The following is a 12,427-nucleotide window of genomic DNA, read 5'->3' as shown; positions in this document are numbered from 1 at the left end:
AATCTGCATATCATAGCAATACGAGACTCAATGCTAGGGCTTTATGTATACCATCATGTGAAGCTGTCGGGTTTTTACACGTATGACATCAATAAGTAGCATTTCGGTTTACAGAAAGTTTGCAAAACTAAAGGAAGTGAGGTCATGAAATTCTTTCTAGCCTCCCAAAACATAATTTTCTCGCTTTAAGTAATCTGAAATTATAGTTTTCATGTCATTTTTTTCGTATGAATGACCTGCCCAGTGAACTGCATTGCTAAGATCCTCAAAATTGTAAATATTTGCTCGTGACTAAAAATATCAGGAGTGGCCGGAGTAACCCCAGGGTCGAACTTGTCCCGGTCTCCCCTTAGTTGCCCTAACCCCATATTGAACCCTGCCGCAATTGATCAGCACTTGTTCGTTGTTTTCAAAGCACCTCAGAATTACTTGCAAATCAGTTATTGGCGATATTAAATCGCTCATCTAGATATCATATGCATAGGGATATATAAATATTAAAAAATCGATCTGCCGTCCATATTGGGATATTTTGTACTTTTGTCTATTTTTTCTTTCGGCTTTCTATTCTTAGCTGTTGCAATGACTCAAAACTCTAAACAAACTGATTTCTTTATTTTTTTCATATCTGTTAATACTCCATTCCATTTTTAAAGGGACATTCCTTGTTTTATTGAAATATTCTTATTTGTAAATCATTCTGTTAAAAAGTGATCTTGACGTCACTTGCCGGGCAGTCGTAACACTTTTAATGAAGACAGTCAGCAGAGGATTACAAGGCCCATATAGCTGATCTCTTTGTTTTCTTATTTGAACTGGACAACACAATGAATGGCTTTTGAATAATTTCAGATCATGCATGATGGACATCTCAGAGTTTTAATCGATCTAGCAACACTTGTTAATAGCAATGTCAAAAACATTTTTATCGATCTGCTGGATTGCATCAAGAAATCAGAGGAAGGGTTCAAATCAGTGGCTGTATGGAGTCAACATATTTTTTAGCATTATTTGTTTGTTTTCTTCAGTAAAGTACTGATATGAACATAGGAACACAAATGAAAAAGTCGATTTACACAATGTTTTAGGCTAAAGTTTGTGTTAATACATGCATTTAAAAGAATCAAAGGTCTTACTCCAGATTCGATGCTTAACTTTTAACAGTGAAATATACATGTACAATTAGGTTAATGATTACATTACGCAGTACATATTGAAGAGATTCTGCCTTTTCTCCAGTTTTAAAAGACAAAGAATATTCAAAGACACGGAATTGTTAAGTCTTGAGGAACAGTCGAATATCCAATAATGAAAACATTTATAAAAAAAATGAATTTTGCACTAGGCCTTAATTAAGTGTTCCTCTTGAAACTACATGTATTTATACTTGCACATGCTAGTTATAAGCTAAAATATCCTCCTATAGATTATTTTACTTTACTGTTTATTAAAAGCCGCATTTCCACTGTTTTTCATCCAATTATTCTGATGCTAATAGTGATCATATTACAAAAACATATATACACACCAATTACTGTAAGAGAATTTACTGCATATTTTTTCTCTAAAATAAGTTGGTAAGGTGAAGAAGCAGTTGGCACAGCAAAATGCGTATTCAAAAAATAAATCATGATCTTAAAAAATCAGGTAACGGAAAACTATGACAATATGAAAATTCAGGAGAGAAAAAAAAATCTCTTTGTGTTTGTTGGAAAATTCAGAAAGAAAATTTCTTTGTTTTTGAACTGGTATTAAAATGACTTCAGAAAAACTTTTTAAAAGTAACATAAATGCAAGAAATACGTACACTGTATCAAAGATATCCATTATGTGTCATACCTACAATGTAGTTTCAAATAAAAACAAGCAAATTCGTGGAATTTATATCCCCCGCGCTTGCAGGACAAATTGTAGGTTAACATTATTGAGGTTAGGTTTAAACATGTGCGAATCGTGCTGTTGAGACATAATGTATAGCTTGAAACTTGAAGAAAAAAAGCCCTATACCTCATTGATTATCCGTAAATATGCGCAAATCACATCGGTTGGCAAACTTAGCATGAGTCGGATGTGCATACGGAATTTGGTTGAAACATCTGAACAATATCTACAGCAATTATCACACGAAAACCAAAGAGTGCCTGAGATGGGTGGCAAGACAGAGGAACACAAACATTGTTATCAAGTTTGAAGGAATTTGGCTAATATTTGCTCGAGTTATTAAGCGGAAACTGCAAATAATGACGTTTTTCGTTAATTAAGGGACCATAACTCTGCCAAATGATGTCCGATTAAAGTGGTTGTCAATCTTGCCCGAGCCCTTAATGCGCTAAATCCTGTTAATTTGTAGACAATCGGATAATATTTGCGAGAGTTAATGAACAAAAACGGCAGATAATGATGTTTTTTCGTTATTCAAGGGGCCATAACTCTGCCAAATGGGGTTCGCTGAAAGTGGTCATCAAACTAGGCCGAACCCTTAAGCGCATTTAACCCTGTCGCAAAGTTTAAAGAAAATCGGTTAACATTTGTTGTAGTTATTGCACGGAAACGAAGCGCGGCAGATAATGACGTTTTTCATTATTCAAGGGGCCATAGCTCCACCAAATGGGGTCTGCTGAAAGTGGTCATCGAATTTGGCCGAGCCCTTAAGACATTTAACCCTGTGACCAAGTTTGAAGAAAATTGATTAATATTTGTTGTAGGTATTGCACGGAAACGGGCGTGGCAGACAGACAGATAGAAAGACAGACAGATAAACGGACAAACCCAAATTAATATTCCCCGTTTCGGTGATAGCGGGAAAAAAATGTGCACTGAACTGTAGGAATAAGAATAAAGACTAAATCAAAATATTCTAAATAATGTGGTATAGCTGCAGAATATTCGAGTTGGCTTCAGTGAATGTAATGTCAACACTATATGATGACGCGTGTTAACGGTGACGTCACAGTCGCGTCACAACATGTTAATTGTGAACGTCAATTCGGCATATTTCAATGCAAAATACGTATGCCTGGTATATTAATAGAATCATTCACCCCCTTTGGGGTGAGATAGGGGAATCTCAGCCCGAGGGGGAAGATTCTTATGTTACCAAACACGAGGCTTTGCCGAGTGTTTGGCAACTTAAGAATCTTTCCCCGATGGTTGAGATTCCCCTATCTTACCCACAAGGGGGTGAATGATTCTTTTTCTCTTACATGTACCCTGTTTTCCCCAATGTGTATCATATACACAATGTAATGATAACGTTACATGCTAAATTTAGGGTTGACGTGACGTTGATGGATTGTTGACGTGACGTCATTGTATTGTTGCAGTGACGTCATACCATTGTTATAAATAGGGGAATCCCCCCGTCTCAACCCTAGGGCGGATACAGATAAATCTAGCACCGGCAAAACGGGAGATAAATCTGTCAGGTGTGGGAGAAATATATATATATGGACTTATCAGTATCAACTAATGCTATATTGAAGCTAAGGACAAATAACCTAGCACATGTTTATTACATGGAAACAATTTTCAATTTGAGAAAAATGAAAATATCAAAATAATAACGTCATTGAAATTACAAGTGATAACACAGACCATAACAGACGTATTGTTTAAAGCAATAGGTCTACCGAGAGACGTATTCGTTTTTTGTCTACCTGAGCAATACATTATCATAAATGCTTTGTTTTGTGTCCATGCTTTCATCATCATACTTTTGAAAACTGATATCCCTACGTTGTATTTCAAATTTCCACAAGAAACGATAAAATTTTCTGTATCTAAATGGCCACTGATACATCATAATCAGTCGTATGATTTGTAGGATTATACTCTGGGATGCAGATGGTTTAATGCTTTGAACGTTTCATGATACATTTAGTATTTATGTATAAAATCGGGATACATGTACAAATATTTACATTCTGTATGCTTAGACCCATTGACAAAAATTACATTCATAAATGCATAACACAGGTGTTCATAGAATCTCAGCACGTGGAAACTGATAGTAACCTGATCACACTGCGTAGTAATACACTACAAAAACTACTCACTCGGAACGACCGACCTAGATGCTTAATTCTTACATCTTAAAATATTATTGAACTGTGCTTGGTGAAATATCCACGTATTCACGTGTCCTGTGCTACAAATAAACATTGAATATGGAACTACATTTTGTTGTGTTATTGTTGTTGACGGTTGCTAAGATCTCTCACGATAGTGTCACATTTCCCCGCGAAAAAACACTGTTCTCGCCACTGCGTTGCACCCGTGTATAAGCAGGAACAAACCCTGTTTATTTGTTTTATTCGTTGTTATATCGATCCACTGAAAGGATTCGTCAATGTAAATATAAGGAATGATATTTATTTTTTCAACATTTATGAGGTCATAACAACAATGGGTTTTTGGACATATTTTACATGAATCGCTAACGCGATTCATTCAATATGTCCATAAACCCATTGTTGTTATGACCTCATAAATGTTGAAAAAATAAAAATCATTCCTTAANCACGTATTCACGTGTCCTGTGCTACAAATAAACATTGAATATGGAACTACATTTTATTGTGTTATTATTGTTGACGGTTGCTAAGATCTCTCATGATAGTGTCACATTTACCCGCGAAAAAACACTGTTCTCGCCACTGCGTTGCATCCGTGTATAACCAGGAACAAACCCTGTTTATTTGTTTTATTCGTTGTTATATCGATCCGCTGAAAGGATTCGTCATTGTAAATATAAGGAATGATATATATTTTTTTCAACATTTATGAGGTCATACAACAATGGGTTTTTGGACATATTTTACATGAATCCCTAACCAATATGTCCATAAACCCATTGTTGTTATGACCTCATAAAAGTTGAAAAAATAAAAATCATTCCTTAAGTAAATCAGGAAAATGTACACAACGTGTACAGTACATTTTGACTAACAAGAAGAAAAGAAAATATAAGCAGACAAAAAAAAACATTTTTTTTTTCTTGCTCATATTCTTTTATTTATTTCACTGTTCATTATTCTGATACTAAAATGTTTGAATCATCTGGATTTCAGTAGAGTTCACAGACTGATTGTTGCTGTCTTATACACAGATAGATATATACCTGTTCAATGGTACGTATGCAACTTTTTGATCTATCTTTGACAGCGGAAGGTGATGAAGAAAATATGATGGAAGATATTGAAATTGAACCTGATGTTAACAATGAAGATGGAAACATGCCTGAGAACAGTCCTGTACAGAAACCAGAAATAAAGAAATCTACAAAAAAGAAAAAGCGATACAATACAATACAAATACTATGAGATGGCACTTCACTCCCGCCTTCAAATTCGCTAAAACATTTAATAATATATAGTTTAATGTTATAAGACATAGCTTTTGCCATGGGAAGCCACTGCCGTCACCTCCAGACTGCTGGTCATCTGTGTGGTCAAACATGTACGTGTCGTACTGCTTCTTTTCACCTGGGTCTCCCAGGACCTCGTATGCTGCAATACATAATGATGTTTTTGTTTAAAACAGAACAAATATTTTGGAATATATTTGACAATATAAATTATGTAGATTTATATAGACCAATAATTTACAAATTATTGAGTGCTTTCCTGTCCTTCCATTTAAAACCTCTGAAGTGGAAGTGAAATTTTGCTGCAAGAAAATGGATCAGGGGTGTCACAATACGCCAAGAGCGTTCACGATATATTGCAATACAGAATGAATATATTGCAATACGTATCCCGATATTAAAAGCCTGATTTATGCTTGTTGGCATATATCTGTTAGAATTTGTAGTAATGTGCAATGTTAAAACACCAAGCAGATACATAAAAATATGCTTTTGAAAAATTGCGATACAGCAATATTTCATCTCTGTATTGTGGTACGATACGGTCGATATACCCGTGTATTGCGATATACCTGTTTTCCGATATATTGTGACAGCCCTACAATGGATGTTATCAATTCAAACAAAATTTAATACAATTGTTTATCTACAGTCACACATGACTAAGTAGTGTCTTCCTGTCCTTCCTGTTTAAAACTCACTCACTTGGAAGAGGAAGTAAACATTTCATTATAAGAAAACAGACTTTAACAGATCAACACAATGTATCATCCAGGTATATATGTACAGTATTACATAAGTAAAATTCCTGATCAAAGGAAATGTTTTTGAGAATGAACTACATGTATATGGTTTGATATTAGAAACAGCTTCTACTTTTATTGACACATCTAAGTGACAGACTTATAAATTACCAGCTTATATTATTACGTATGGTACATGTACAGACGGTAAGACTTAAAACTAGGTAAATGTATTCTTGCAGGTTTTTCTTACAGCACTGCATGCAGCATAGAAGTAGGAAGCTACATATATATATATATACATGCAAGAATTTAGGCAAAACATTATTTAGTCTCCATGCATGTAAACCAACCTTTAGCTATTTCCCTAAACTTCTCTTCTGCTCCTTTCTCCTTGTTTTTATCTGGATGAAACTTAAGTGCTAGTTTTCTGAATGCTCTCTTGATTTGTTTATCTGTGGCACCTTTCTTTAGGCCCAACACGTCATAGTAGTCTGCCTGCTTGGCGAGTATGATGCTGGTAGTATAGATACTACATAGAGCACAGAGGTATAGTAGGTTCTCACAGTTCATCTTGACTTGGGTAAGTCTGTACCTGTTGTCTGAAGCAAAACATTTATAATTAAAACAATGTGTACACATTTTCAGGTATATTTATAGTCAATTAAAGGATGAGTTATAAATGTTCCACGTTTCCAAAGAGCAGTGCGCATGCGCTCTGGTCCCACATCAGCTATATATATGTCAAAATGTCTCTGGTGTTAGGGCCAGAGGAAACTCGGACTAGGCAAAATGCATAACCAGTTCTGGATTTGAAACCAGGATCTCTGAACTCTGTCGTACCTGGTCGCTGGCGATTGGTCCAATCCAGTCCTGGGTCGATAGTCAGCGACCTGGTAGCTATATATATAGCTTACTATCACTTTTATAAACTATTATGTTCTGTACACTTTGACGTAAACGACACTTCTTCTTTGAAGATAAGATGGCGGCGGCGGTGCTCACATCTAGTGTATGAGCTCCAGGTACGTTCCTGTTATACAGAAGGAAGTATGGCGAAGTATCTTATGAACACTCGCACAGCGATCGGTAAAGGTTGTTTGTATTTAATCGCACGCTCATTTCCTCGATTTATGTCCGATTTTCTGCATTTTCATAGATTTTCACATAACAATTGACGATACATGTTGAACTCTTATTATCGGGCTACAAATAGCTGCCATATACCTGTGTGATACCTGACTTACCTGTACGCGTATTCACCGGAGGTGTGTCCCGGGCGATTGCACGGCCATGTATTGAACTGTATATGGACATAACATACATGCAGTAAACAACGACTCGAGTTAAATATGTGTGTTTTGTATTATTACTGGCAATAAGACAATAAAGTTGATAATTTTTAATTATGTTGCTGCCATAATGTCTGAAACATACGTCACCACCCCTGAATACACAGAACTGTTACCAGTCAGATTAGATAGTGTGGATATGGACAGTCTGTGGCAAAACGGACAATTACCCGATAAACCGTCCGAATGCTATAGCGCAAATGATACAGGTGATGACAATGTTGATGTATCCCAGGTATCAATCTGTGAACCCCCGTCCCAGAAATTCGATGTATCGGCTTACATTAAAGAACTAGAGAATTGCTGCGATAGACCAGAAAGTCTTTTGATTGACCATATCTTGTACATGACACATCGTAGCACACCGGATCTTGAACAGCTACGACACGAACTGTTCAATATCGCCAAGCAACGAGACGATTTTCCTCTTAAAGAGGGTTACCTACGTAAACGCCTCGAACCCCGTACATCAACAGCGAAATCCGTGCAACAAAAGCTAGCCAGAGACATTTTCGTTCTGTTTAGGGCTACTTTTGGTGAATATACGGAATAACTGAGCGACGTAATCCCATTAAGGAAACAACCAGATACTAACCAGGACAAAAGCAACAATTCGGCAAACGACTCCGAGGGTTTCAAATTTCTAAAAGAACTACTTGTAAAAGTTCAGGTGGACATTAACGATATGAAATGTGAACATAGACATGCATTAAACTCAATGAACTCAATGAAACATGAAATCACAGGAAACGAAAATGAAACAAAATTCCTGAAGGCATCGCTACAGAAATTAGGGAAAGAAAAAGAAAAAGCGAAACACGTGCAATAAAAACGCAGGAAGAACTAAGTTCATGCAAAATTCGCGTAACAAAATTGGAGAAAGAACTTTGTGAATCGCATGACCAAAATAAATAACAGCAGGATGTATGGGCAAAAGACAAAAACAACTTTGGTATCCGTATGAACACACTTAACGAAGAAATTGTCAAAAAACAATACCTTCAAAACCAACACTGAAAAGAAAATGTTCAACTTCAACAAGGAAGTAAAAACTGTGGCTGAAAATATAACGGATTTCCTAGCGATATCGAATAGAATAGACAACAATCAACTGAATGGTGTGTCAAGTTGTAAAAATTCTGTCAAACTGGTGACTCAAAAGATGAAATCGTTAGAGGAAGAAATACAAAGGATGGACGACGTATTGCAGGAAACAAACAATCGCTCGCAGAACATTCAACAACAAATAACTAAATTGGCAAAAGGTCAAGAGAGTAAACAGAAAGTCAAACCTACAAATAGTATTGGAAAAAACCCTAATGACTATGAAAGATCTGACCTTATAGAAGGAGAAAGTAACACAATTTCAATAGAGACGTCTAACTTCTTTTCTCCACTGATCAGGTGTGATGATCTAGGGTCCCAGGTTGAGTCGGAGAATCAGTTTCGCGTTGACGCTCGCGCAACACGATGTGGTACATTTACATTTCAGCGACCTGTATCTCGAGATACAGAATCAAGTCAACGGGTTACGGATGTAACAAATGTCGCTCAACCCGCTCACCAACTCAGTCGAAATCTGATCGCAGTACCAACTGATGTTTGCCTAAGCGATGTTAACCATATACGTCAGATAAAACTGGAAGTGAAAGTCCAAACCCCAATCCTCGTCAAACCAAGGTTTACTGTCCCTCATCAGTGTGTCACCCTATTCAGAAGTCGGAACAAAAACTGAGCGACAGATTTGTCGGTTTTAAGCCTGTAAAACAGAAACGTGTAAAAAGGTACTATATACATGGAATAAATAAATACACAGCATCGGAAAGCGCTATGAGAGACTTCTTAGAAGACAACGGTGTTAAAATAACATTCCTACGTTACTTCGAGAAACGGTACAAGAACACGGCATCCGCACAGTTGAATGTTCTAGACGCAGATTCGTCCGTTCTTGACAATCCTGACTTTTAGCCCCCGGGTATATACTCGAGGCCATGGACGCCACGACAGGTGTTTTGGTATGAGCATAATGACCAAAAGTGACATAGTCAATGCCATGTGCTGGAGTTGTGAAGGGGTAATGGCCGGGATGCCTTATCTCCTTAACTGTCTCAACACTTACGATATAGATGTATGTGGATTGTCAGAACATTGGGTGAGAGAATACCAATTGTCGTTTTTCAATAGTTTTAATCATTCTGGTTATAAATGTATTGTAAAACCTGTTCATGAAGTAGACCCCTACCGCTACAAATGTTGTATAAGAGGTGGTGTGTGCTTGTTATATAAGTCGCATCTTAATGTACAAGAAATCATTATAGACAGTCCTAGAATTGTCGGGCTTGAATTACAGTCACCTAGTGGAGAATATACATATTGGTTCTCAGTATATATGCCTGCTTCTTCACGGCCTATTGAGGTCTTTCAAGAACATATTGACATTTTAGAATCTTTATATGATGTGTACTCGGAGAAAGGTAAAGTGTTTATAATAGGTGACCTTAACGTAAAAATACGAGGCAACCGCTATCAGTTTACAGAAAACAATCGTTCTCGGTCATTCCAACAATTTCTAGATAGAACTAACATGATTTCGTTAAATGTTCAGTCTGAATGCATAGGTCCTGTATGCACATTTTACCCCGCAACGGATAACTCAACTGCAATTGATCATATACTAATTGAGTCAAAGTCCACAGATCTTGCCTTGTACTGTAAAGTTTTAGACGACAATGCAAATGTTTCAGAACACTGTCCTATTGTTTGTTCAGTACGTATACCCAAATCTTTTACGGATAGTACATCACATTGTAACAGATATAAGTGGAAAAAAGGCGTTGAATGACGGTTCAATATGTAACTATAAATGTTATGTAAAACGTTTACTGGATTGTATCACAGTACCTAATGGAAATCCATCCTTCCAAGATATAGATTGTTACTATAGTGACATATGTTCGGCCCTGCTTGAAGCAGCAGATAAGTGTATACCCAAAAATGTATATAGAAATTATCAAAAACCTTAGTGGGATGAAAGTCTAACAACGCTCCATAATGAAATGTTACGGAAGAGATATGTGTGGATACAATCCGGAAAGCGTAGACGATATTGTCGAACATTTTCTGAATATAAAAACTGTAAAAAAGAATTTCGACGTCAACTCAGGAAATCATCTGAATCCTATATAAAAAGTCAATTTGCTGAAATTGATAGATCAGGCGAACTTGACCAGAACCTTTTCTGGCAGCTTTTCAAAAGGAACAAATCAGCCTCGAAGGTGAAACAAACTGAGCTGAAATATGAAGGGCAACTTTTCAGAGATCCCCATGATATTATAAAAGGTTGGTCTCTACACTTTCAAAATATATTTAAAAAAACACGATGCTAAAGAATTTGACTGTCATTTTCGCGACGAGATTGAAAACAGAATCAAAATGTTAAAATCTAGTATTCATTCTGATGAAGACTTGTTTTTATATGATATTTTTACTTCTAGTGAAATCAATCTAATTGGCAAAAACCTGAAGTCAAATAAAGCAGGCGGACATGAAGGTCTGGTATATGAACATATTAAATATGCAGAAAACTCTGTAATTTACCATATACAGAATTTATTCAATCTTGTTGTTTAACAAGAATATTTTCCTAGAAACTGGAAACAGGGAATTATAGTAACTCTATATAAGGGTCACGGAAAGCCGAAAGATGATCCTAACGGTTATAGGGGAATAACCCTCTTGCCAGTATTTTTTAAAATGTTTGAAATGGCTATTGCAAAGAGAATTAACAATATAATAGAGTCTGATATATTCCCAAACAAGCAACAGTCAGCATATCAGAAGAATCTATGTAGTCTTTGTACTGCGTTTAATTTGCAGGAATGTGTATATTATAATATGGAAAATGGTTCAGATGTATATGTGTCGTTTTTAGATAGCGCTAAGGTGTTTGATACCATTTGGCATGACGGTCTACTAGTAAAATCGTATGATATTGGCCTTACTGGTAAAGTGTGGAATATTTTAAATTATATGTACACGGATATACACAGTTCAATAATTTTTAATGGTTTAACCTCCGCACCAGTAAAGATGGAGCGAGGTATCTGACAAGGCGGGGCTCTCTCAGCCAAAATGTACTTAGTTTTTATTTATGACTTGTTGAATGAAGTTGAAAACTGCGGTAGGGGCGCAATGATAATCGATACAACTGTAAATGTTCCAACTCAAGCAGACGATATATGTTTGGTTAGTACAAATATTACAAGTCTAAATAAAATGTTAACTATTTGTGAGTCATACAGTCGGAAGTGGCGATTTTTGTATTCTGCGTCAAAAAGTAAAGTTGTCGTATTTTCAAATAAAAGAATCATAAACATTAACTGTACTGTACGTCTTTATGATAATATATTGCAGGTCATTTCAGAAATTACTCATGTAGGTATCTTATTGAATGCTAAGCACAATTCCATTGAAAGAACAAAACAAGCGTGTAAAAAATTAAAAAGTGGTACTATGGCCCTATTACGTTCTGGGGCACATCAATGCGCACTAAACCCATTAACTGTTGCTAAAATTGTAAAAATTAAAGTCTTTCCGTCTGCGCTTTACGGTTGTGAACTCTGGGTACTTTCAAATACTGAGTTATTGATGTTAGAGAGAGTCCAACATTTTATTGTTAATCCAAGGTTTCGGAAAAAAACCAAGAACTGATATGTGTACTTCTTTAATCGGATGGTTTTCTATAGAGGGGTATATCGATATCAAAAAGCTTTTGTTTTTAGACAGGATCAGCAGAATGAATAGAAGTAACTTAATCTGCAGAGTATTCATTTTGAGGTATTTTATGTAAACAGTTAATAATTATAGTCAAAAAGGTTATATACCAGACATTGTCAGATTACTAAAGAAGTATAATCTTTATGAATACATTATACAATTTCTAGATGATGGTGTTTTTCCAAATAAAA

At 36.0% G+C, this 12,427-nt stretch overlaps 1 protein-coding gene across 1 annotated transcript; it reads right to left on the bottom strand.

Annotated features, from left to right (window-relative positions):
• Window positions 1-5,003: 5,003 nt before the first annotated feature.
• On the bottom strand, window positions 5,004-7,477 carry LOC110465187 (dnaJ homolog subfamily B member 9-like). Its single transcript, XM_021520846.1, has 3 exons — window positions 7,356-7,477; window positions 6,462-6,710; window positions 5,004-5,507 (listed from the first exon to the last, which is right to left on the bottom strand). The coding sequence occupies exons 1-3, from the start codon at window positions 7,432-7,434 to the stop codon at window positions 5,278-5,280; spliced, it is 558 nt and encodes a 185-aa protein (XP_021376521.1). The 5' UTR covers window positions 7,435-7,477; the 3' UTR covers window positions 5,004-5,277.
• Between the last annotated feature and the right edge of the window lie 4,950 nt (window positions 7,478-12,427).

This window comes from Mizuhopecten yessoensis, unplaced genomic scaffold (genome assembly GCF_002113885.1).
Source record: "Mizuhopecten yessoensis strain PY_sf001 unplaced genomic scaffold, ASM211388v2 scaffold11059, whole genome shotgun sequence".
In the NCBI taxonomy this organism is placed as follows: domain Eukaryota; kingdom Metazoa; phylum Mollusca; class Bivalvia; order Pectinida; family Pectinidae; genus Mizuhopecten; species Mizuhopecten yessoensis.
Note: the sequence above shows the minus strand (reverse complement) of the source record. Positions and strands in the feature narration are given on the sequence as shown.